The sequence below is a fragment of the Camelina sativa genome, chromosome 14 (genome assembly GCF_030686135.1).
Source record: "Camelina sativa cultivar CO46 ecotype springtype chromosome 14, ASM3068613v1".
Lineage (NCBI taxonomy): Eukaryota > Viridiplantae > Streptophyta > Magnoliopsida > Brassicales > Brassicaceae > Camelina > Camelina sativa.
In genome coordinates, this window is record NC_141893.1 from 27,031,477 (window position 1) to 27,057,985 (window position 26,509).

General features: G+C 32.6%; 1 protein-coding gene, 1 long non-coding RNA gene and 3 pseudogenes across 19 annotated transcripts; 2 read left to right on the forward strand and 3 right to left on the reverse strand.

Annotated features, from left to right (window-relative positions):
* Positions 1-576: 576 nt before the first annotated feature.
* On the reverse strand, positions 577-26,343 carry LOC109128727 (putative F-box protein At1g47765; annotated as a pseudogene).
* LOC147928682 (uncharacterized) lies at positions 3,455-4,462 on the reverse strand (annotated as a pseudogene).
* LOC104742282 (homeobox-leucine zipper protein HDG11) lies at positions 10,034-14,166 on the reverse strand. Of its 18 annotated transcripts, none has more exons than XM_087485736.1 (7): positions 13,709-14,035; positions 13,100-13,172; positions 12,491-12,892; positions 12,062-12,349; positions 11,877-11,978; positions 10,464-10,602; positions 10,034-10,380 (listed from the first exon to the last, which is right to left on the reverse strand). In XM_087485736.1, exons 4-7 carry the CDS (start codon positions 12,215-12,217, stop codon positions 10,367-10,369), a joined length of 411 nt encoding a protein of 136 aa, XP_087341862.1. In that variant the 5' UTR covers positions 12,218-12,349; positions 12,491-12,892; positions 13,100-13,172; positions 13,709-14,035; the 3' UTR covers positions 10,034-10,366. The 18 variants fall into 18 exon arrangements, with proteins under 18 accessions (XP_087341862.1, XP_087341859.1, XP_087341870.1 ...); XM_087485733.1 differs by having other exon boundaries at positions 10,464-10,599; positions 13,709-13,974; XM_087485744.1 differs by having other exon boundaries at positions 10,464-10,599; positions 12,491-12,828; positions 13,077-13,172; positions 13,709-13,974.
* On the forward strand, positions 23,202-23,810 carry LOC104743920 (S-protein homolog 20 pseudogene; annotated as a pseudogene).
* On the forward strand, positions 25,034-25,650 carry LOC147928683 (uncharacterized). The gene is made up of 2 exons (XR_015580965.1): positions 25,034-25,133; positions 25,275-25,650. It is a non-coding gene; the product is annotated as an uncharacterized LOC147928683 (long non-coding RNA).
* Positions 26,344-26,509: the final 166 nt, after the last annotated feature.

Consider the following 26,509-nt stretch of genomic DNA (forward strand, 5'->3'; position numbering starts at 1 on the left):
TTAATAATTAACTGTATATTTTCTTTAATCCCATTTCTATTTTTTGTAGAATTAATAATAAGTAAATAATGATATAATTTCGAATTTATGAAATATATATATATATAATATCTTTATAAGTATTTAAAAAAAAATTTAATTTTTGTATTTTTTGTAATTTTTTGATAATTATATTTTTATATTATTAATATTGTATTTTGTTTTTTGTTGTAATCTCATAATTTCAGGTTGATATAAACTTGATACATGTCAAAATATTGGTAATGGCTAACTTTCAAAACCCAACTTTATATAATATAATAATTTATTTTATCCGTAATAAATATTGTTTTTGTATTTTTATTGGATTATTAGTGAAATAGTTAGTAACTTAGTACCACCAATGGTCGAGTAAAGGCTCTCTTGCATCTATGGGCACATAGGTGAGGCTTGCGCACTTGCGCAGTTCATATTTTATATTAGTGTTACACTCTTAAATAACAAAGAACTGGTAACGTAACGGGACAGAATCAAAGTAATGAACTTGCATAAAATAAATGTTATTTTAAAAAGAAGAAAAAAAACCAAAAAAACTTGTTACAAAGTCATTTGACTCGCAACGTGATTCGGGGAAGCATCGATCAGATAAATCCGTCCGTCTGTTACTCCATTATTGCGCCTAGATTTGTCTTCTGCGATTCCTTCAAGTGTGACTCTTTTACAGCTTTTTTTCACCGGATCAAATAAAATAAAATCAGTATATCGAGACGTGGAGTATACGAAAATAAACTCACCAGACTGAGTGCAACCTTTTACTTTCAGAAACACACCTATGTGCCCCATAGATGCAAGAAAGCCTTTACTCGACCACTTGTGTTTCTCTACATCTTCCAAAATGCAAAATATAATTTTATCACCACCATCCCTCAAGCTCTCTGTTCTAACAAAAGCTAAACTCCCCTTATAAGCTATGAGAGGACATTTATGAACATCCACATCCGATGGTAATTGAATCATACCAAACGTTTCAGATCTGACATCAAAGCTCATTAGCACCCAAACACGGTTACAATAAACGTAGGCTATATAATATATAACCCCCTTGATGCATCGCCCATAGGTATGACAGCGAGAACGATGTATAGGTTCAGTTTTGACTGTTCTCCATAAATTTTGAGCAGATCCCAATGTTAACACACGACACACATCAGAACTTCTTCCGTAAGGTATGCACATACTTTGTGTTTACCTCCAACCGGATCGTATCCTAAAAAAACTGTTAGATTCTTCCAGCTCATTCTAGGTTTGGGTAAAGTTAAGACCTGTCTCGTGCTAGGGTTACAAACTATTGGTGTTGCTGATTCTTGAAAGCAGAACAAGCCTTGGACAGATTCCGTAGGGGGTAAGACATAATTTAATGGGAATTTGAAATGATAAAGATTAATAGGCTGAGAGCAAGAGTAGGACCTTTTAGAATTCTGAAGTGAATGATGATGTTGCGGAATCGAGGAAACAAACAACTTGTTATTTTCAATGAAGCTGGTTAAAAGACACGGCCGTGGGTACCGAGTCTCGAACGAGTTGATGAAATACGGATCCGTGGTGATTGAACACCAAAGCTTCGACACGCAACGAATCCTCGCAATAGATTTCTCAGGCAGCCTTAAGAGTATCTCTGAGGTTAGATCTATAGGAAAGTACCAAGTTAATTTTAGTCTTTTGGAGACTTTTCTCTCCATCTTTAGTAGTCAAAACCCTAATTAATAGACTTTGAACCTTTTCGGTATATATATACACCAAAGACTTTAGGTTATTTTCTTCTTTTTCTTAACAATGATTTAAGGAAAATTTGATTTAAAAGGACGTTTTTTTTTAATTTGTCCGATTATGCTTTTTTTTTGAGGTTTGGTATAGTAGGTTTTACTATACAAAAAAACTCAATTATACCCTTAATTGTAGAAAAAAACAAAATTCCCTTTTTTTTAACTTCTATTTTGTGTACTTCCTAAATTTAATCAAAAAATACTTCCTTTTTAATTAAATTTCTCATTTTTTTACTCTCTCTCGATATCGACACAGTTTTTCTCCATCGGCGACTCCGGTAGCTTCTCCCACCGGCGAGAATCGAAGTTCTCCGGTACCTTCTCTCTCTCTCAATCGATGCATGCAATTGTTTTATTGGATTGTTGTGGTTCTGGTTTTTTGGTTTGGATTGGATTGTTGTGGTTCTATTTTTTTTTCCCCAAATTTGATAATGTATCGTTTAAACTAAGTTTTGCTTTTGGGTGATGTCAATATAGTTTGTATATGTGACTAAATCATTGTGAGATTGAGATATTTACTTATTCCAAGGTTTCATTTCATGAGACTCTGTTTTGCCTATGAATTCTTGTTATTAAGAGTTTAGAATTGAGCTGAAATGAGTATTAAGACTTCATTGATTGTAAACTTACAAATAGTTTTGGTTAGTATTAGTAATCCTTCATGTTCATCATGTGTTAGGATAGCGAATTGGGTTCATACTAATGAATTTCATTTTTTTTGTAGCTATGGAAACAGAATTTCCAAAAAGCCTATTTAGAGATGGATTTGAGCCACAAGAGAAGAAGATTAACAATTCCTGTCGAATTTCTATCTTGGGCAAAGTCAAACAAGCATTACCTAAAAAGTATGAGATAGTGAAGAATGATCCACTCTTTTCACATGTGTTTGCAATCTACGAGAATAGTTTAGGGTATTCAGGGCGTTTGATACACAGCATGATGTCTAGGCAATTGGTTACAAAGAAAAAAAGAGAGATATGGTTTGTGTTTGGAGGGAAGCCACTCAGATTTTCACAATGCTGTGACTGGGCTCAAATGCACTGTCGATTTTAGTTGTGATTTAGAGAATTGGAAAGATGATGGTGGGTTTTGGAGAAAATTGATGAAGAGAAAAGGTACGACTATTAGCATTAAGAGCTTGGTTGATGTGCACTTACCTATAATTCACAAATGGAGTGAAGAAGATAAGATCCGATTGGTGTATCTTCTTGTGATAGCTGGGTTGATTATGGATAAGGATGAGAAAAAGTATATTCCACTCAAACACTACAAGAAAACATGGAATCGCCGACTACTAAAACAGTCACTATTCAGTCGCAAACTACTTAGTAACGACTGATTGGCGACTGACATGCGTAGTCAGTAAACAGTGCGTCGCTAAAATAATCAGTCGCTAAACTGTCGAAACGGAGCTACTAATTGGCGACTGATAATTGTGGTCGTTCTTCCCTCGCCATCCAGTCGCCAAATTTAGCGACTGAATTGCAACCCTTTAGCGATTGATCTGGTTACTCATTTGCGACTGTTTTGGTCACTGTTTTGTGTATGTTTCGGTGACTGTTTTACGACTGTTTAATTATCATGTTTTTAAAAAAATTCTGGTAAAGATGAATTATTTGATTTTATAATACCAAAACTGATTATGAAAACTATAACTAAAACATAACAAACATGAAATTAAACAAAGACATAAGTTTAATTTTACATCCAACATAAGTTCAAGAAAGCATCCAAGAGTACAAGTTGCAAATATTACAAAAGTTTTCATAAACATGAGGGAAGGAGGGATAGTGAAGGAACCTAACTTTGAACATCAGAAGGGTTTGGGTCATTGGTTTGAGACTCGAGGAAGGCGACATAGTTTGGGTCAGTCTTGAGGAAGCTCACCAAGCGTGAGATCTCTGCTTGTTGCTCAGATGCAACTCGTAAAGCCTCAGCTGCAACCCGTGAAGCCTCTGCGTCCCTCTCTGCTTGTAGAGCTGCTTGTTGCTTTATTTTGCGGTTAGCTTCTTCAAGCTGTTGTTGCAGGCTTGTGAAAGTAGAAGAGCTTCCAGGGAAATTCCGTTTTCCGTCGATGTAACTCCCTAGGCTTCCAACTCCAAAGTATGTTCCTCTATCATTTATGAAAGTAGACTGCATAAACAAAACAGAGAGAAAAAGTTACATCATTACATAATAATGAAAAACTTAATAACTATTGGAAAGTAGCAAATTACCTAAAGAAAAAGCTCATCATCCTCCTCGTGAGATAGCTCTGATTGACGTGAAGTACCATCAGAAGACTCATCATTATCCAGAGCAGCCAACTTAGCTTCCCTTTTTTTCTTATATGCCTCATGAATTGCTTGCGCTTTCTTATCCACAAAAGTACCATCTTTCTTGGTATGAGTCCTGAGAAAAACTTCAGGAATAGTTGGCGGTCTTCCCAATTCCACTTCCTAAAATGTTAGACAATTAAAAGGTTAAGAACCATATGATGTCAAGTAATTAAACAATGAAAAGGTTATGATGTAACTCACCATCTCTTGTTCGATTTGTAAGTAAGACTTCGGCCCTGGTACATGCTTGTGAGGGCCAAGACCATTACGATCAGACATTCAAGCTGCTGAAGTGGTTGCATTCTTTGCCATGGCTTCTTCTGTGTTCCAATAGTCACACATTTCTTTCCACAAAGTTTTCTCAATCCAAATCAGTTTCACTTGATCTCGCTGAGCTGCTGCCTTCGAAACCATGTCTTTCATACGATTTTGACAAATGGTATAGAACTATTATTGAACCACACCGGTTAGTGAAGGATCCCAGGTGTGTGTTTTCTACAAAAGAAGACTAGTGTTAGTGATATAAAAAACCAAAAAAAAAAAACTATAAATACAGAAATCAAATTGAAAGGAGAAGAAATTTACTACGAATTCCAAGAAGTATTTTTCTCTTCTTGCAGTAGGAACACAACCCCAACTGTAATATGGACCATCAAACTTGTTTGTAAACACTTTTGTAATCTTTCGGGTAATTGATGACTTGTCTTTACCAAACCAAACAAATCAAAAGTAAAATTCTAATCAAACACAAAAAAAAACCTTCAAACATAAACAAATCGAAAGTACAGAATTCTTAAACTTCTAATCAAACACAAACAAACCTAAATTCTAATCAATTCAAGTAAAATTCTAATCAAACTAATCAACTAAAAATTCTAATCTTACCAAGCGGTTCCACGCTCTAATGAGGGAGAGAGGACAGTGGTATACAACTCACGGCCTAGTTGGACAAGCATGTCATGCAAAGTATCGAGTACATCATCTGGGAGATTTGATTGCCTTACACCGTCATCCTCAGAATCAGCTTCTTCTTCCTCATCTGAGTTTTGCGCTTGAGAACTGTGATGCGATGCAGAAGCTGCTCGAGGTTTACCAGGTTGAGAAGAGGGTGGTTGATGATTTGAGACGTGAGGAGACTGTGGAGGTAGAGGAGACTGTCGATGATGATTCGTGACTGAAGGTTGAGGAGACTCTCAAAGTTGACTCGAGAATTCTGGTGGATTCGTCGCGGAGGCTAGAGGTTGAGGAAAAGGACGCCTGATTGGAGCTTCGCTGGAAGGGGATGTTCCTGGAAAGCTCCTGGAGTTCTGGAACAAATTTGTCGGAGGTGGATAGTCTCGGTAAGAAGGTGTAGGTCTCGCTGGAGGCTGGAGGATTGGGACAGGAATTCCCTGAGAGTCAGTATTTGGATCTCGCTGGTTCGTCGGCGTGAAGGTATATTGGCTGGGAAGAGAAGCGGGTCTTTGACTCACCGTTTGTGAGGTTCCAGTGGTTCGATTTAAGGGGTTTCTTCTTCCTCCTCCTCTTTTCTTTACTCCAGCCATGAAAATCGAGAGATACAAGGAGGGGGGGGGGGTGAAGATTTAGGGTTTTCTCGATTGAGAGCAATTGAGATCTAGGGTTTGTCTCGACTGATGAAGAGAAATGAGGGATTAGGGTATCTCGGGGTGAGGATGAGATTGATTTGGGTTTTCGCCGTTTTATTACGGCCCAAATTTGGTTTAAGCCCCAAATTAAATATATCAGTCGCTAATAAGTAGCTGCTTAGTCACAACGTTTGGCGACTGTCAAATTGGTCTCGCAAATAGGCGACTAAACTGCAAAATTTTGCATCATTCTCGAATTAGCGTCTACTAGGCGACTGTTTTATTTTAGTAGCCATTCAGTAGCAAAACAATCGCACTGCAGTCGCTAAATTTAGCGACACTAAATTTAGCGAGTGCTTTTTAAGTCGCAACTTACAGTCGGCAATTCCATGTTTTCTTGTAGTGAAATACATCCGGATAGTAATAGATCTTGATAAGGTGAGGACTTATCCTTGGGGTCTTAAAGCTTTTAAAAGTCTTGTTAAGTCTATCATAGAAAAAAGAGAAGATTTGAAGAAGATCAATAGCTATGCATTAGATGGTTTCTCATATACATTTCAAATATGGGTGAAGGCAATTCCAGACATTGGAAAGTTGTTGGGAGAAAAGATTATCACAGAATTTAGAGAAGCTCCTCGATGTTCTAACTGGAAAGGCGCAACCAAAGTATCATATGATGATATCATCCAACTAGAAAGTACATTTGGACCGAATGTACTTTCTTTGCCAATCCAACTCTTATCACATGTTTTATGTTAACTGTTGATGTCATTGTTTAAAACTTCTAACCGTTTTTTTTTAGGATGTTGTTTATCCATTCATTTCTCTTACTGAAGATTTTGACATTGTTGAATCCATTGAATTTTTATGGCCTGACGAAGTTAGCAATGGTGAAGTGGATAATTTGAAAGCTATGATCACATTTGGAAATGATTTTGGAGACCATGTTTGGGGAACAATACAAGTTGATGATGTGGAGGGTGAACATATTCAAGAAAAAGATGATGCTGACAGTGAGGTTGGCGAAGAAAATCAAGGGTCTAGTTTAACGAAGAGTGGTGAGAGTACGCAAGCTGGTTATGATGAAGTGTCAGGCTGTAAAAGGAAGAGACAACCTGATCATGGTGCCGAGAGGAGGAAAAAGAAACTGCTCTATGAGCGAGCAGAAACAACACAACGAGCCACAACTGATGAACAAATGAAGTCTTTTATTAGTGTGTTTGAGACTTGTTTCTCGAGTTTTGAGAAGAAGGTTTACAGTCGATTGGAAAAGATAGAAAAGTAATGTCTCATTCTTGATGGATACTATATCTTCAGCCGGAATAACACTAAGCACAAGAGCCACGGTTGAGCAACCATCCGTTCCAACTGAAAAGAAGAGTAATTCAGTGGTACGTAAAACTTAAATCTCTATGCTATGAGCTTGTTTTTTTTTTAAGTCTCTAAAAGAATATGTAATCGGATATGTATGTTTGTGGGTGTAATAATAAGTGTTAATATTTTTGTTAATCTTTTTGTATGGGCAGGATGAAACGTTTTTAGTTGATGATCTTTTCACTCATCATAGTGAAATAGATCTTAATTTGGATTCACAAGAATTTTTACAGAAATTAGTAGGACACACCTATCTCAAAAAACAAATGTACTTGGGTTTGATCCTACACAAAATGTATTGTGCAAAGATGACGTACGAAGATTGAATCCTAGAAACGCGGGTGAATTTGACATGGATTCTATTTTGGTGTTCGTTTCTGATGATCGATTCGATGCTTTTGCAGAGTGGCATAGAACAAGGGGGTAAGTTGTTCAATTATATTTTACTATAATTGTTACAGAGTTATGCTCTTTAGATGCTTATGCATAGTATTTTGTTTTTGTGTATTTGCAAAATGATTAAGTTGGATCCAAATATAATTAATGATGCATTACTAAATCGAGTCAGGACAAGCAACGTCTAGCTTTGGAATGAGGTACTTTTCAATATTTTTTGTTTGTAATGCTATGTAATACTTAAATATATATTTTTTTAGTTGCAATTTTTTTTTTTGCAATTAAATATTTTTCAGGAAATGGATGCTATGATGTATATATTTCATAGAATCAACCATCATAGATCTTTCACCAACTTCAGCGTCCTTTAGAAGTTATGAAGTTACAATCATTCGGTTTTGCTTTGCTCACAAATTTTGGCAGCTTTTCACGCAGAAGAACGTCAATGCCTCCCTCACTTGAATCGCTTGGTTCCTTATTCAGATCAATATTGCTTCTATCATTCAGCGTGGCTTTAAACGTCACACACAACCGTATGTTATTCTTCATTCTCCAATAAGCAACAAATTTTTTCACTTTGGCGATAATTCATCATAACAACCAAAGGAGAATCAACACTGAGATCAAAGGGTAAATAACTGAATTCTACATCAACCATATTTTGTTGTATTTCATAGTCTTCCAAAACTATCATCTTTAGCTCTTCAAGAGTTGAATTGGCTTGAAAAGTAAGAAGTCTCCCACGTTTTTCTTTATCAACAATAAATCTCCATTCATTTTGGCCGATACATCTCCATACACCACATGTTACATAGATTTGCAACATACTGCAAAATGAACTCTTGAATGAAAGAACATAAAATTTAGGTTGGCAAGCGTAGGAAAATGATGAAAAACCTTTAACCAAATCGATTAATAATGTTTTCAGAACACGTTTTCTAAACATGTTAGAACGTAATCTTAAGAATATATATGATTTGCATAATTTCGGGATTACGTAAATATTTTGTTTCCTTTAATTTAGGATACAGTTTTCTTGTTTAACATAATTGTAGAATATACATTCTAAATTATGAAGAACATAGAGTAAAGTGTAGAATTAGCGTTCTAATTTCCGTAGGGCACATGATAAAATGTAGATTTCATATTCTGACTTCGGTAGAATATGTATAAAGGGATGAAAACAAATTCTAAAATTTTTAGAATATAGAGTTATGTGTAGAATATATATTCTAGTTTCTGTAGAACACATACAAAATCCGACTTCTAAAACTTTTAGAAGATATATTTATTCTAAAGTTTTCAGAACAAGTAGAGTGCGTAGAATTTTTTATCTACACTAGATTTTAACCCGCGGTACACAGCGAGATTATTTCTTTTACTAAAATCATTAAATTTTAAGATGTAATTGTTAGTTAATTTTATACGTTTTATTTGATGTTTAAGATTGTATAGTTGTATTTTGATTGTTAATTCTATGGTATACAACACAATAATTTATTTTTGTTATAAATTAATTTATAGTATTAATTTATTTTTGTTTATAATAATCATGTATATAGAGGTGTCAAATAGGTCGGTCCACATTTCTTATTTCTTGGACCGCAGCGGGTCAACCCGCGAAGACCGAAGTCGTTAAAGTTATGCCTAAGCATGTCCCTGATCTAAATTTTATATTAATTATTCTTTAAAAATTTAGTGGGCAAAGAAAAAAAAGAAATTTTAAAATAACTTATAATAAAGATATTTTGTAAATATCTTAATTGGTATACATTATATTTCCTCACATTATCACATATTTCACGTATAATATATACATAACTATGTAAAAATATTATTTATATATAATATATTTATTTTAATCATATATTTGTAGTTTTTGGGACAACCCGCCAACTACAAACGTACTTAGCTAAAATCCGTAATCCCGATATACTTAATTGTGAGGACTGTCTAGGAAGTTAAGATTTTTACATAGTTATGTTTATATAAATATGTAATATATATAAATAATATCTATTTATATTACTGTGTATTATGTATATTACGAAATCGGACTGTCTAGGAAGTTAAGATTTTTCTTGTATGTATTTTTTAAGAAATTAATTTGGTAGTGGTACTTTTCCACAAATCTCGTTGTAGATTAAATAGTTTATATTTAGCAGAGGAACTCTTTAGATTTTCTATATATCGAAGACTGAAAATCTGGAGGAATTTTTTTAAAAATTAAAAAAAATGAAGTAATTGAATATGATATTAAAAAGATTGAAGTAATTGAATATGATTGATTGGAGCAAATATAGAGTTTCCTATATTGTAATGGCGAAAAATTTGTTTAGTTTTGCAGATTATTAGGCTCGGAGGTGGAGATAATTTAGGAACATTATACTGGATTGATAGGAGGATATTTAATTCGCATATCTTATTTTTGCATATTTTGATTTTATCTTTTACTTTTTTAAAAATGTTTTAATGATAATGACATTGGTTGTAAATACCTTCAAACTTCAAGACTACTTTGGCAAAAGTGCCGCAAAAATGTTAATATATATATATATTTTTAGAATCTTAATAATTGTAAAAATCATATACATAATTTGAAACGTACAACATATAATTAAAAGGTATAATTTCAATTCAAATCTAGTTCACTAAAGTTACTCACATAGATTTCATATAAATTTAAATTATGAATGTTGCAACAAACATATATGATTTTGTTTGCAACGTCGTTGGTTGGGCAAAGTCTCTTTTGCGTGTAGGAGATTTTCAACAATATATTACACGTTGCTCCCGTAATGTCTTATCCTTATGATCATTCTTCATTCACTGTCTTTTTTACACTGTCTTCCTTTCATTGTACTTCATGATCACTCCCTCACGTTGTTTATCACTTACTAACATCTTCAAGTAACAAAAAAATTCACAAAACATTAGAAGTTAAACAACCCAACCAAAATAGTGAACAAAACAAAAAGAAAGCTTACCCACGATATGTCCCACTACGACGCTCATAAGTCTTTTGTGGTCATTCAAATCAGCTGATTCACCATTGAAAAATCCACCACAGCGCCTCCGCCATGACCACCGCCACCACGGTATCCACCAACATACCCACTTCCCCTGCTTCATCAACATATATATTTTCGGTTTAATGTTTGCAAACATCATATATATGGGAGATGGAATGAGCGTGGATCCTCCTTGATTTATGGCTCAATAAAATTTTTACAAAACTAATTAACGTGAAAAGATTAGGATATGGAATATTCTCATTATTAGATATTAATTCGAGATTGCAAATCACTATTGATAGAAAGATTTTTGTAAGCAATTAATATATTCATTTATTAAAAAATCGAAAAAATATTCCGATAAATGTGGTGTTTGTTATCATCATAAAAAAATAATTAGTTACCATATTTATCATATCTAATTACTTCCGATTTTAATGTATTTTAATCGTAAATCAGTTTCAATAATTTAGTTTTTTTTTTACTAAAAATTAAATGTCAATGGCATGAGATGTAAATATTTTCCAACTTCAAGCCTTCTTTGCCCAAACTGCTGTGAAAATGTTAATATAGATTATTTAGAACATGTATAGTATGTATAATTTATAATCTAATATCTTCAGAATATATACAATTAGTAGAAAATGTATTCTAAATGTTGCAGAATATTTTTTTTTTGAATGTTAAAACACCATACATTTTCATCAAAAACACCTTATGGCAACATCTTTCTTATTTCTAGAAATTTGTTTTTTGGGAATTGAAATTTTAAAATTGCTTAAAAGTTAGTTTCATTTATTAAAAGGGTAGTTTAGGCATAATGGCAAATTAAGCGTAGAAAGCATAATGGGACAAATTCAAGAAAAAATATCCTTTTAAATCAAATTAATGTGATTTAATGTAATTAAGATCTAAACATAATTCATTTTTGGATGATTCTAAATCGTGGAATTAATTCTCTTAATAATACCAAATTTCAATATTCTCTTAATCTTGGATATATTCACCTGGCTGGCCCTAAGGGCAAGTCCAATGGTAGTATTTATTTTGAGACTCTTATCTTTTTTTTTAACAATATATATTGTGTACTTTTTATAAATAAGAATTTCTAAAATCCTAAATAAAATTATCCTCTACAATGGTATAACTCTCTAATTGGGGTTCTTATTTTGAAAAAAATATTTTTTTTTGAAAATAAAAAATTTAGAATATAATTAGTATACATGTTTAAACATTTCAGATTTTATAAAAATGAGAAATTATTGCATTTCGTTAATTTATTGATGCTTTCAAAAATATTTGATGCATTTCAAAAAAGTAAATATACGAGGAAATCTGAATCCTTTTTGATGCATCACAAAACAAGGAGAGTTACTATAAATTTACCAGATGTAATGCACCCTCATGGATACCTCCCATTCCCGAAAAGATCACTGCAAGTGTTTTATATGCTGCAATGATTGAGGGAAAGAGTTCTGCACACTTGACCTGCAAAAAATGGGAGAAACTTAATCGGAAATGGTACAACCAATGGTGATAAACATAATGTTGGAGATGTATCAGATACTTACACAATCCATGAACATGTAGACAAGTGCCATGGCATTCATGAAAACAATTCCAAAAGACCTAGATGCCTGGACTCGAAAGTTATGGTTCTTCCCTCTGTTACTTGATCTTGGGAAAATGTTCTCTGCAGCCATTTGTTTTTGTCCACAGAGGTTCATTTGTGTGAAGAAATCTAAGCAACTCTTCCAATGTAGTCAAAGCAATGTCGGTCATCAGAGGATTATCCATGTCTGATATAGCCAAGTTAGGCTGAGATTGCAGATTATTATGACCAACATACATAGGACTTCCTGGAAGAAAATCAAAATCAAGTGAAGGATCATGACCACAAGATCCACAACCAGTTAAACTAGTCATTGACAAATCCAACGGTGAGATATGCATTGGGTGTAATGTCGAGAGTTGAGATATAGGTCGTCCCATGTACACACATTATTGATAGAAGAGTGATTGCAGCGAGAACTGGGCAAGAATTGATTTGGGTTATTCAGCTGTCCGATCTCCATTTCAGTGTTCATCATCCCGAAAGAGCCAATGATATCAAAAACATTGTGGGTCCTGCTCTGTCTCTTATCAACCCTTCTCTCGTCCTAATCACCAGTGATCTCACAGGTTTATATCTCTCTCCTGAATTCGAATTTGTGGATCTCCCGTTCGTTTGATGATGTTTATTTCTAGGTTCTCCTCTTGTTTCCAATCGATTGTGAAACGACTCTATTCTGATTGCAAAATCGGAGAGATTCGAGAGAGAGAGAGGAAGAATAAAGAACTACGGTGTGCAAAAAAAAAACTATATTAAATCGAGCTTCCAATCGATACACACGACACATAGCCTACAAGAAACCAAAAAGATAGAATTTATTTAGCTATAACATCAATTTTAACAAAGTTAGACCACCATGAAAGAGAGCGTAAAAAATAACTCTAAAAATCCAAATGATATGATGGGAGAATAAAGAGAGCTATAGATAAGTATTTCTCAGTGATTCAACTGATTTATGATTAGATATGGAATACCAAAGCCTCATAGCTTCCCTCACCAGGATCATTTGTTAAACGACTAAGCACGCCGAACTCTAATGACAAAGTACCACCACCCGCAGTTGATGTCATCTAAAGAACAAAAAGTAAAGGTGCAATTGCTAAACACATGAGTCCAATATTTGGATCAAAAGAGAAGATCGGGCAAGCTGAAGAGTAGTCCGATCTCAATACTCTCTAAACTTGTTGAGAACAAGCAAGGTTGGGAAAACTAAGTTTTGTTTGTTCAGTCGCTTCGCAAAAAGCACTGATCAATGAATTAAATAATGTAAGAAGGAGATAGAAAGAACCAAGAAACAGAGAAATTAAAAAGAAAAAAAAAAGTGAAATTTGGCAGTTACCCAAGAGGATAAACATTCCTGGAGACAGGAAAGACAACGGAGGAGCCATCTTATTAATGACAAGTACAAATATTGTTACTCTCTGTCAAACCAAATTCCCCGCATTCATAATCACTGGTTGAGATATTTTCCTATATCGATACTAAAGCTTTAAACTTTGACAAGAATTGTGACACTACCAAGCGACAGAACACAAAACTAAAACACACACAGAATACACCATAGTCAACACCTTACTGAGTAAAGCACAAGTAGCTATGTTGATACCTCGATTCGATTCCACCACCGGGACCGTCCAAAACACATTTAAAATCTCCTGATGAAGCATCAAAGATCTGAACAACACCTCCAACCGAAATCTCCTTCGCTACGCATCACCTCCGCCGATTCAATCTCCTCCGCTACGCATCACCTCCGACCCCAACCTCCTCTGATTACATATCATTCAATTCCATCTTCTTCCAAAGTCGATTCGGGACTTCTATCGCGAGAGAAAGAGAGGGAGACAGAGAGAGAAAAAAAAGATTGAACTCGATTGATGATAAATTTTTGTTGCTCTTCTATTATTTTCCTTGTCCAACAACAGCTTGACACGTAGCGTTTCTTAAATCAGATTTGAGTCTACTAAATAAGAGGCTCTCTTATCATTTTTTCTTTTAACCGATTTATTTTTTTCCCACAAAACAGTAAAAACCTCTCTCAAAAAAAAAAAAAAAAAAAAAAAACCTCTCATTGGGAATAACCTTAAGGCTTTCATTCACTATTTATATAAAGTCACGGATATATAACCCCACAACCGAACAAAGTTGTGATCTTACCTGCTATAGAAGAATCTGATATCACAGCTGAAGGAGCTCCTTATACCATCCTCTGTTTTATCTGCCACGACCCTGTTAATGATCAGTACAAAATACTCTGCACTGTGAAAAAAAAAATGTGATGGGTTTCTGCGGAACACCCCAAAAATATGGATTTGGGTTTTTCTATGATTTTTTTTAGAAAATAAGGAAGAACTGAAATATTAGATTCCTGTTCTTTTATGAAAACTTGTCTATTCTAAAAAACTTAACTGGCTACAAAAATAGATTTTGAGAAAAACTGAAACCAAAAAGTAGTTTAAAAACTAAAACCCTTCAAGGCCTAAATCTAACCGAATCCACAAGATAAACTTTAGTGTTGTGTGATAAAAGACCTTAGATTTTATGTTTTACAATTGACTTCCATTTAGTTGACTAATTGGTAAAAAGATCACAAGACCATGCTTCATTCCCCTTTGCCTATAACTCTCTCGCAAACAGGACCAGGCTTCATTCCCCTCTACGCGACGTGTAAGTAAATTAAGTAGAATGAATTCCTTCCTATCGTTCATCATTTCATTGTACAAAGCAAATGCTTTGTTTTCGCCTCCATGATAGTAAACTCGATTTATTAACAATGTTGCACGAATATACCATAATTCGACGTGTTGTAATAACAAAACCGGGGCTACAATCATGTACTATTGTTTATTTGTTAGTTTATTTTCTCTATAAAAACGATTTATGATTTCTGTTGAACACAATTTTTGATATATGTTTTGTTGTAAATAATATTCTGAATTTCTGTTTTTATTAAAACATCAACATATTTGTACATGAAAATAACGATTCCTATAAACCAAATTTGCATAAAATCGATTTGAGTTGAACACAATTTTTGTTTTTTGTATATCTATGTTCTTTGTAGTACATAGTTTCATGCACGAAGCATGTGACATGACGAGGTTTTATCCTTTACTTCATTTTTAGTTATTTCCGCTTATATCTTGACTTTAAACCAAGGTGTCATACCATATCCTAAGTATTAGAAACTTAATTCTAGGGGGCTTGAGGAGGTGTGAGGTACGTTTATTTTGTTATATAGAATTTTACTTTGTTTGACAGTATTTTGTATGTCAGCTAAAGAATATAGAAGTAACTTAATTATGGGTTAACAAATATATAATATTTTTCTGTTTGCATGCCTAACAAATATATATAAGATGATGTGCTTTAACATTTTATACTAAATTCAGAAATAGTTTATGTTCTAAATAGTTTAGTGGCCCCAAATTCTGAATTCTACAAAATTTATAATTTGTATTCTATGGTTTACACTATCTTTTAAACGTTTTAATATAATCCTTCTACGATTTACTGTATGCTATGAAAACGTTAGTGTAACATCCCGATTTTTAATAGTTGGGCCAGATTATTCTGTTACTAAGATCATTCCATTAAAAGGCCCAAATGGAGCAAAATGGTTAAAACGACAAAAGGAATGTCGTGTGTTGTGTATGTATATCCTTCTCCATTTTGCCGTCAAAGAGAAACGCAAACCTAACCCTAAAAAAACGCTACCAGCTTAATCTTGATCCTTGGAGATCTGAAGTCGTGATCTTGTTGTTGGTGATGTTATTACTAAGAAGAAATTTATCGAGAGGCCTTGTTGTTGTCGTGAGTCTCGTGGAGAAGAAGCGTTGCTTGAAGAACGTGAACCTTCACCACCGTCGGTCACCACCGCTGGTTAGTCCGCCACCGTATGTCACCGTAGATGTCACCCGCTGACACTGGAGCAGCCGTAGCCATCGTCGAGGCCATTATAGGTAAGGAAACCTAGATTTGTTTTATAGCTTGGGCTGGAAGTTACTGATTGTGTGGACCCCTAATCCTTGATTTGTTGCTTGCTTGTGATGTATGTTTCTGAGCCATGGGGATGGCGAAGTAGCCACCGTGTGACTAAACCGTCACGTTGAGCCGCCGAGAAAAGTTACAGAGAGAGGTAAACGGCGAAGCTTAGTCTCGTGAGTGTTTGTGTTGTGTTGTTTTGTTGATTATTCAACCGACAATTAAACCAGCCTAAACCAAAAGATCCTAAATGTAGTTTGATTCCCAGAACCGAGACTTAATTATCGAGAACGAAGGAATTAGTTTGTGGTGTTGTGCGATTAGTGTTATTTGGGATTGTCGAACCGGAACGTATGTAATACGTGGTCACGTGAATTGGTTTGTGGAGTTGGTGTAGTATTACATTTTGTGGTGGTTAATATTAAATGGTTAGATTTGGTTTAGTTTAATTATTAAATCACTCTAATTAATTTAATTGGAGGAATACCAAAATCAGTTTATCAAGACTTAGAAGTTGGTTTGCATATTAGATTAAATCATAGATTATTATTTGGAAATAATTATTGATCGGTTAATCTCAACCGCTGCAGATTGAGGATTGTTGCTAAAGCAGGGTTCTGTTGTTGCTATTTATAAACCAAGATTAAATCTAATGGCTAAGGTGAAGGTGGTATTTGCGGATAACATTAACCTCTTTCCTTATGTACTCTTCGATAGTTGATGAGTATAGACTCAAAAACTGTTTGTTGATTGAAAGTGTTTGTGTGGATTTATGTGCATGGTAAAATAGGTTGTTTGTAACATGATATATGTGAAGCACATTAGCTACATAATCTGATGTTATGAATTAACTTATATATTTTTATTATAATTATAATTATGAACATACATGAGAATGAGAAAGGAAAAGATACTTGAGGATGTTGGACTGTAATGCACCGACGGGTTCATTGCAGGTCATAAACCGCTGACGAGCAGGGAAGAATCGAGCTATTGGCCGTGTTCTTCTAAGAAAGGGGGTTTGGGAGCCAGAAAAAGTGTTAATGGCCAAACCTATAAAACGTAAAACTTCTCAAATATTATAAAGAAAACAGAAATGTTTTAATGTGGTAGTTGCCACGAAAGTACTTAAAATAATATAGAAGTTATTGATGAAAAATAAGTTATTTGTTTGACTGATAGTCATTCTGAATCTATGCTAAGTAATGGTTGTTGATTATATTTGGAACATGATTACTGTATGTCCAGTGGGCAGAGTTTGATCTCTTCACTGAGTAAACTTGTTTACTCACCCCCTTTTTTCCCTTTTTCCCAGGTTAGTAAGTTCAAGAGTTGTAGTTTGAAGTTTGTTCGTTGGTGAATTTTAAAGAAATAAACGTTTTTGGCCAGACCGGATGGATTACATGTTGTTCTGTCTTTTGCGACGGTACGGGTGTTACAGTTAGAATATGTTTTCTTCCTTTTACTCTATCTCTGAGAAAATTAGTAGATGTCTACTACGGAAATGAAGAATGTATACAATGAAACTTTTAGAGACAACTAAATATAGAAAGTGAATCTTTAATAAACAAAACTAAATATTTATCTAATATTTAGTTATAATCGTAATTGATTGTTAGGATTTTGTTCTACGTAATTTAAAAAACGTTGTCTAAGGTGTTGACTGGTTCTCCCGCTAACTCCTGCAAACGCTGCGTTTGCGGGTGGTAGCGGTTGCTAGCGATTGGAACCAATCACACAAATCACTTCCAATCGCTCCTAGTCGCTCCCAACCGCTCCAAACCACTGAATTCCAAAAGCTGTTTCCTGCAAGCGTTTGTGGTTGCGGGTGATTGCTGTTGGAAGAAATCAATGATAATGAAATTTTTTTTTGTTATATTTTCTATCTAACCATTTTACTCATTAAGGATGAGAGAAAATGAAGTACAAATACAATTGCAGAGATTATAAAATAAACAATTAGAAGAAAATAATATTCCAATTAACAATAACCTGGAAAACTTGATGTAAATTTAATGGCACATCGCACATAAGTTCAAAAAAATCTAAATAAATATAATATTTCATCAGAAATTTAAGAAAATAAGATTATATGTGAAAAATATTAAAACAAATCACCAGTGACTCTTCTGAACTCTCACTTGATTATTCTTACCTACTGACCCACGATCTAAGAGAAAAGAGAAAATATCTACGATCTAAAGCATATGTTTTGTCATTTATCAAATTACTTGCTTAAATTTTTGGTGAAAAGCCAAATGCATAAAGGAATAAGTATTTCAATATGAATTTTTTTTGAATATTTATTATTTTTAATAAATTTTAATTATAAATCAAGTTTAATAAAAATTTTGGTGTTTTTAAACATTTATATATTAGATATCACATTTATTATGTTCCAATCGCTATTGCACCCGCTGGTCAACCAGTCGTAAACCTCCCGCAAACGCACCAATTTTAAACCGCTAAACCAGTCGTTCAAAACGCTTAATAATGTTTGAAACCGCAATCGCCCGCTTCTGCAATATCCCACAACCGCAACCGCAACCGCAGCGTTTGAACCAGTCAGGCCCTAAGTGTTGTAGAAAATTTTAAAAGTGTTAAAACAAACCCTAATCGATTAGTGTGCACTAGTTGATCCAGTCGAATTTGTTGATACATTGCTCATCTTCTTCTCACAATCGAACGAGAACTAGGTATATTTTAGGTTTCTTAAATTTGGGGATTTATGTGTATCATTGTAAAGGATCGAGTTTGGTACAAGATACACAATCAGTTAAGTTATTAATTTGGGATTAGCTTTTAAACCAAATTAAAAAGTCGGTTTTTATTAAACAAAATTAAAAGTCGGTTTCTTCGTTTGATAGACTTGGTGAACAAATCATCGAAGACAAAGTTGTCTTTGGTAGACTTTTTAATGTTAAAAATGAAACTAAAGTCATACCATAGATTAAGTTAAAAATGAAACCAAAGTCATACAATGTGTCAAACTAAAGACATACTAAAAAGATGAAAAAATCAGTCAATTTCGATACTATGAGACGACAACTTTGGAGGGACATAGTTATTCATTCGCTCAAGTAATAGTAGATCATTTGCAGCTTCCCATAGATCGACAGCAATCTTCATACGCGCTTCTTTGATGTTCTCATGAAAAGAATCAAAATTTAATTGTCAAACTATATAAAGTACCTTCATTGTTCATCCCGATTGATTCTGATATTTCATCCATGTAGAAGCTAATCTTCGAAATGCACCTTACATGTGAAAAAGAAGACAAACATATTACAATCAAAGAACCATGAAACCAAACATGATGATGATGCAACTAGTAAAGATAAAAATTGAAACCTCATTATACAACACATAAAATTCAGATTTGTCTAGTAATCATTCACACAACATAAAATCCAGACTTTTAAAACTTACGATATGGAGATGTCTTCGAAGGGATCAAAAATTGAGAAATTTTTGTTTTTCTGATTTGGTAAAGTTGAGAAACTGACGCTTTAAAAATTCATACCTTTCATCGAAATGGAGAGATTAAAGATCATACATGGAGGAAGTAGGAGTGTAAAATCAAGTGCATAAGAAATCTACATGCAGTTAAAATTCAGACTTTTAAAACTAGTTAAAATTCAGACTTTTAAAACTAGCTAAATTGAGACTTTTTAAAACTAACGAAATCAAGATGAGAAAAATACAAAGATTTACACTGCAATATGAAGATGAATTCATATGATGTGAAGAGAAGCAAACAACATTGAGTAATTAAAGGAGGAAACAAAAAATTCATGTATCGCAAGAACAAGAGAAAGACAAATCGACAGGAGGACGAGAAAAGAATGAAGCTTCGCCCAGATGAGCAAAGGAGGGAAAAAAGTCACCGCCAGCGTTGAATCGCGAAAACAAGAGGAAGACAGTCACGGCGACCGTCGATGTCACCAAAGAGGGTTTAACGACTTGATAAAAGTGAAAGAGAAGAAACAAAAAAGGGTTTTTATGGTTTATGATATATTGTAAAAGTCTCTCAATCAATTAGAGGTTTAGGTTTCCTATTTTGTTTTCTTATTTTTGTACATAAATTAAAATTTTAAAATATATTTATATTTTCGTTTTTTTGGTTTTTAAAAAATAAGGGTAAAACTGGGTTTTAATTATGATAAAACCTCTCAGACCAAACTGGGTTTTATTTTGTGAAAAATGTCGTTTATTTCCAATTTCCCCTTTAATGAATCAACGATGAACGATGGGCTATTGTACCATGCGGATTAATTATCTCACTTGAAATAACTTTTTTCTCATTCCTCTTAATACTTTATATTTTTGTGTTCTCTTTTAGCATTTCATACTTTGTATTCGTTTAGTTACTGTCAATAAAATGACTATTTAGTTCCATCTTTTGTGATTTATTAATTACTTCTTCATTAACAAAAATTTAGAGACCCAAATATTTTTGATATTTGTAACAGACCCAATTTGAAAGAATTTTATAATAAAATAAGGTTCCTCCAAATTCGTGTTCTAAATTTATCTTCTATTTTTTCTACATTCTAAAATAAATAGTTCACATAATGTTATTGTTATGATTTATTTAGTTTTAAAAGAATTTTAATATATAATAATATAATTTAATAAAGTGAAGATAGATAGTAATGTATTTGAGTACATTCTAAAATAAATAATTCACATAATGTTTTTGTTACGGTTTATTTAGTTTTGATATAATTTTAATATATAATGATATTTTATTATATAAAGTTGGGTTTTCAAAGTTAGTCATTAAAGGATCATGACATGTATCAAGTATGTTGATGAGATGTTGACATGTGTCAAAAAATTATTATTATTCAAAACAGCTGATTAAGATAATATCATTAAAAATTATTATTAAAACAACTAATTAAGATAATAACATTAAATCTACATAAAATTTACATCATTATATCTAAAAAATTTTCCCAAATCAAAAAGGAAAATTGAGAAAACTAATATATTTTCTATTCTATGCTAATTATATTTTATGTGTTTTCTCAATTAGATTTTGACATGTATAAACAAAAAAAACAATTCATTAAGCATGTATATTATTATTAATCAAGAAATAGTGAATAGCAAAATTAAAAAGAATAACATAAGTTATGTCAAAAGAATTATTATTTTTGAAACGTAATAGGAACAACTAATTAAGAAAATAATATTATATCTATATTAAATTTACATGTTTATGTCAAAATTTATTTTCGCTGATATAATTTTGCTGATTTATTGTGGGTCTTTTATTCGTGCGGATTCTTCAATGGAAGCTATCATATGCAAGGAAATGGAATCAAAGTATATAAAACACGCTAAATTAATTGAGGATGAAGATACTGATGGAGGTTTCAAAAGTGATTCTACAGTTAGTAGCATTATAAATTTCGAAGATTAGTCCGTGGTTAATGTATTTGATCAAAATTTAGAGTTTTCTCTTCTGGATAATGTCAATGATTCCGGTACTGAAACAAGAGCTGCTTGATCGAGTAATTGAGAAGCGTTTTTGAAATTTTAGGAAGTTGGAATAGTAAACCGTTTTAAAATTGGTTTTAAACCTGATTTATGTGGTTTTCTATCAAATTTGGTTCGTAAACCGTTTGAATCCATGTATATAGAGAAATATATGAGAACTTTTGATTCGGGTAAAAATAAGTTGAGAACTTACGATTTGAGAATATTTGAGATAAGATCATAGTTATAAGTAGTTTTGGTACAATGCGATACTTTCGAGGAGTAAATAAGGCATCGATACTTAACATGATGATAGCATATGTCATGTTTTGGATTGTTTATAAAGTTTCTATTTTGTATATCTGAATTATCTATTTTTTTTTGTCAAGCATATATCTGAATTATCTAAGGTTTTATATATATCATCATGATTATAATATTCAAAATTTTATTAATATTATGTTATAGTACCTATTTTTTCAATTTCTCAACTTTCATTAGGTTGATCATAAAATCATTGTAATCGAGTAGATAATTTTCACCTGTTCATCCAAAATATCTTTGGAGTTACAAAAATTCATGGTTAAAGAAATTATGTCACATAACAATTTTAGTAATTAGAAGAATTATAATTATGCCAAGCAACATAAAATTTGTTTAATTTGTTTAAAAGACATTTTATAGGGGGTGATAAAGAGCATACTTTAACAATAAAATAATTTAGGGTTTAAGCGTATATTTTTAACGGTGAAACATACAGTAAAATTGTAAGTGGTTACTAAATTAAATGTTGCTTTGATGAATTATTTGCATGTAAAATATTTTGTAATAAGTTGTGAAACGTTTTTGAAATTTGAAAAGAATAATATTTGTAATGATGAATATTTGACAAAAGTTTTGGTGGAGTATAATTTAGCTTTAAATTATTGTAATAATTTTTATAATATATTAAAAATATAAAAATATAAATAAGTGTATGAAGGTAAATACAAATATGATTTTTTTTCTAACTAAAATTATTTATATATTTATTTCAAGAAATATTTTTTTTTTCTATTTTTATTTATTATTTATTCTCTACAATAACTTTAATACATGCACATCGTGCAGGCCCTTATCTAGTAACTTAATAAAGACAGAGATAGATAATAATGTATTTGAGTTTTTAAAATGACACATGTCAAAAGTGATTTTAACAATAACATTATGTGAACTATTTATTTTAAAATGTGGGAAAAATAGAAGTTAATTTAATATATGATGATATTATTTAATGAAGTAAACATAGATAACAATGTATTTGAGATTTTTTTTTATATGACTCATGTCACACAAAGACAAATGGCATATGTGATTATAGATGATTTTTAGACTAATGCACACTAATTAAGAAATTATTGAATTTTTGTTTATTGTTAACAAAAACATAATTTAATATACCAATTCAATCAGTAAGAAAACAATCTGCATAATATAAATAATTAAAACCAATCCAATTAATTTTGCATAGATTTGTGAGAAACACATATATTTTAGAAGAAAAAATATAAATTTAAAAAATCATATTAGAAAAAATGGAAGGAATATAAGACAAGATCTTTGAAAATCTTAGTCATTCATTCCTGAGATGTACGTATAAAAAGATGGGATGCTCCTTACCCAAAAAAAAAGATGGGATGCTCCTTACCCAAAAAAAAAGATGGGATGCTAAAACCTAAAGTTCATTTTTTGTAAAACATTCACAATTGTTATTTAAATTATTCAAAATGTGTGGCTCATAAGCATTAGACATACTGTTTAGTGTCACATTCATGGTTATTCTCTTTGGTTGTTTATGTGAGGCGAGATCGCATTTAGATGTTGATATCATCAATGATATTGATCCACATGTTCAATTGGGACTACACTGCAAATCGAAGCACAAAGATCTCGGTTCACAATCATTAGCCCCTCATCAACACTGGGGATTTAGAGAAGCTATTAATGTTTGGGAAACAACTTTGTTTTTTTGTCATTTTCAATGGGGAAGTGAGTCTAAATGGTTTGATATTCTATTAACTAAGAGAGACCAATATGTATGTAACCATCATCCGTGTGTTTGGAGTATAAGACCTAATGGTCCATGTAGATTAACAGGTCAAGAAAAATGGTATCCTTGGAATACGAATATTTGAACACCATTGTAACAAGATTTCCCAATTATAACCTAAAGAATAAAAATATATTATTTTCATTTTTCCGTTTGTTTACCCTACATGATATAAAAATTTAAACTTTAAGACATAACATAACATGACATAGACTAACCCATCAAACGAGAGATGAAAACCGGTTAGTTTAAGAACAAGAGTTTTATTTAGACCAAATTGGTTTAAGAGTTTTGATGTAGACCTATGTCTCGATTGTGAAAGGTAATGTGAAAGGTAATTTAGTATAGTATAGACTTAGGAAAATTAAGAGCCAAAACATGTTCCAAAAATGGTTTAGTTCCACCTTAGTCGAATTTTGAAGAATCTTTGTACAGCGTTATATTGGAGAAGAAAGTAGAAACAGGGCGAATTAGGAGACCTTATTAGATATTAAAATACAAAAGTTTATCAGATTCATACCAATTACCATCCACTTCTGTATTTTGTTCTATTCCTGAGATGTGAAACAATGATAGATAAAAGAATATATCAAACCCTTTCCCCCTTCATAAGCTGAGCTTAACACCTATAGTAGCTATAAAATATCAAAACCTTGGACCCTAGAACAACCCTGCGGGGTCCGAGCCCCTAAGAGCACTCCAATAGGACATATTTGATAGAGGATCAGAAGAATAAAAAAAAATTAAAAAAAAAAAAAAATGGAGAGATGAATGAAAAGTGTCTCTGCCTAGAACAATTAAGATACAACATCTATAGTTGTCATCATTTAATTAATTGGACAAACTAAAAAATAATTAAATTATTAAATTATTAAAAGTATTATTATTTAATTTTGTTTTGACACCCCAACAACCTATATAACCGATGGATATGCCCTAATACCACTAAAGAGAAAGAACCTCAAAAAGCAAACTCCCAGTTTGAAGATAATTACTTTATTAATAAAATATATATAACAAACCAATGAATGAGATGTTGAATATTCACATATGGGGATAAGATAAATAACATCTAATGAAACCAAGAAATTGAGATTCGCCGTGTTTCCACCATAAACTCTTTCCTCCTACAAGGATAATAGAAACAGATTAATCATGTGGAGGTTAAAGATAGATGTGGTGTCCATACATGAAGAAATGGTCATAGCTATAGAAGTCATGGACGAGATTGAAGACGTCATCATCAAGTTTCTCCCACGAGTAAGTCCACTTTATTTATGTTATTGACCTTTCTTTCATAAAAAGAAAAAAATCTTATATACATGATAATAAGAAACTTGTCTTGGTGATTAAATATCAGCAGGTTGAAATAATCCTACTTGAGCTGACAGAATTGATTGGCATGTTCAATCAAGAATTGGTACATTTTGAGGAAATGGAGAAGTCCCTTTTCTCCATTCCTATCTTTGCGGTAAATCAATATCTTTAATACTCCTCTCATTATATTTGACCGGTCCGGTTTAATTAATCTATACCTTTGAATGGTTTGATTCTTTGTTTGAAATTTAAGCTTTAAAGGCTAAAGTGGTGAAATGCTTGTTTTAATTAACAGGCCAAAGAAAGCAGCTTGAAGGTCCATTTTCTCCAGAAGAATAAAGAACAGAGGAAATCTTTGCAAGTTCATAAATTTTTTTCTCTAATAACTCAAGAGTTGAGATATGTAACTAAATATTAATTATAATACATACTAGTGATATTTAAGGTCATAGATTCACATCTTAAGCTGTTGTTTTAAATGGAGGTAATGTTAGGAAGTTAAACCAAAATGTTCATGGGAACAGAAATTATCCTTGTAGGAGGAAAGAGTTTATGGTGGAAACACTGCGAATCTCAATTTCTTGGTTTCATTGGATGTTATTTATCTCATCTCCATATGTGAATATTCAACATCTCATATATATTTTATTAATAAAGTAATTATCTTTAAACTGGGAGTTTGCTTTTGAGGTTCTTTATCTTCAAAAGTATGATACTCAGAGCGATGCTTATGGTGAGTTTTTACCGTTCTCCATGATTCTTGAGCTGATCCCAATGTGAACACCCGACACACATCAGAACTTCTTTTTAGAGGTATGCAGATTACTTTGTGTTTTCCTTCAACCGGACCGTAACCTAAAAAGATTGTTATGTCATTCCAGCTCAATCTCGGTTTGGGTAAAGTCAATAACTGTCTCTTGCTAGGGTTCCAAACTACAGGCGTTCCTGTTACTTAAAAGCAGATCAAGCCCTGGAAAGACTCCGTAGGGGGGAAGTAACTATTTCCTCCTGAGAATTTCATATGATAACCATAAATAGGCTGATCAGCTATAACTATTTCCTCATGAGAACATGAGTTAGACCTATTAGAATTCTGAAGTGAATGAAGATGTTGGGGAATCGAGGAAACAAACAACTTTTCATGTTCAAAGAAGCAAACCAAAAGACTCGGCTGCGTGGGTACCGAGTTTCGAACAACTTGATGAAATATGGATTGGTGGTGATTGATAAACAAAGCTTTGACACGCAACGAATCCTCGCAATAGATTTATCAGGCAGCTTAAAAGTATCTCTGAGGTTATATCTGTAGGAAAGGTCGAAATTATTTTGGAGACTTTTATCTTCTTTTCTTTTTGTTGCTCCATCTTTGGTCAAAACCTAATTCTTTCCGGCTGCGTTGCTTTTGACCTTTTCTGTATATATACACCAAATGCTTAATATTGTTTTTAAAATAATTAAAGTTGGGAACAGGAAAGAGACGGCAATCTCGTTTTAGGTATATTCATACTGTAAATTTCTTACCTGTGTACG

Coding starts and splice junctions, on each gene's coding strand:
- LOC104742282 (XM_087485736.1), bottom strand. CDS start 12,217: ATGAACCTCTGTGGACAAAAACAAATGGCTGCAGAGAACATTTTCCCA. Junction 11,979..12,061: donor TCTACATGTTCATGGATTGT/GTAAGTATCTGA, acceptor CATTTTTTGCAG/GTCAAGTGTGCAGAACTCTT. Junction 10,603..11,876: donor ATGAGGGTGCATTACATCTG/GTAAATTTATAG, acceptor ATGTTGATGAAG/CAGGGGAAGTGGGTATGTTG.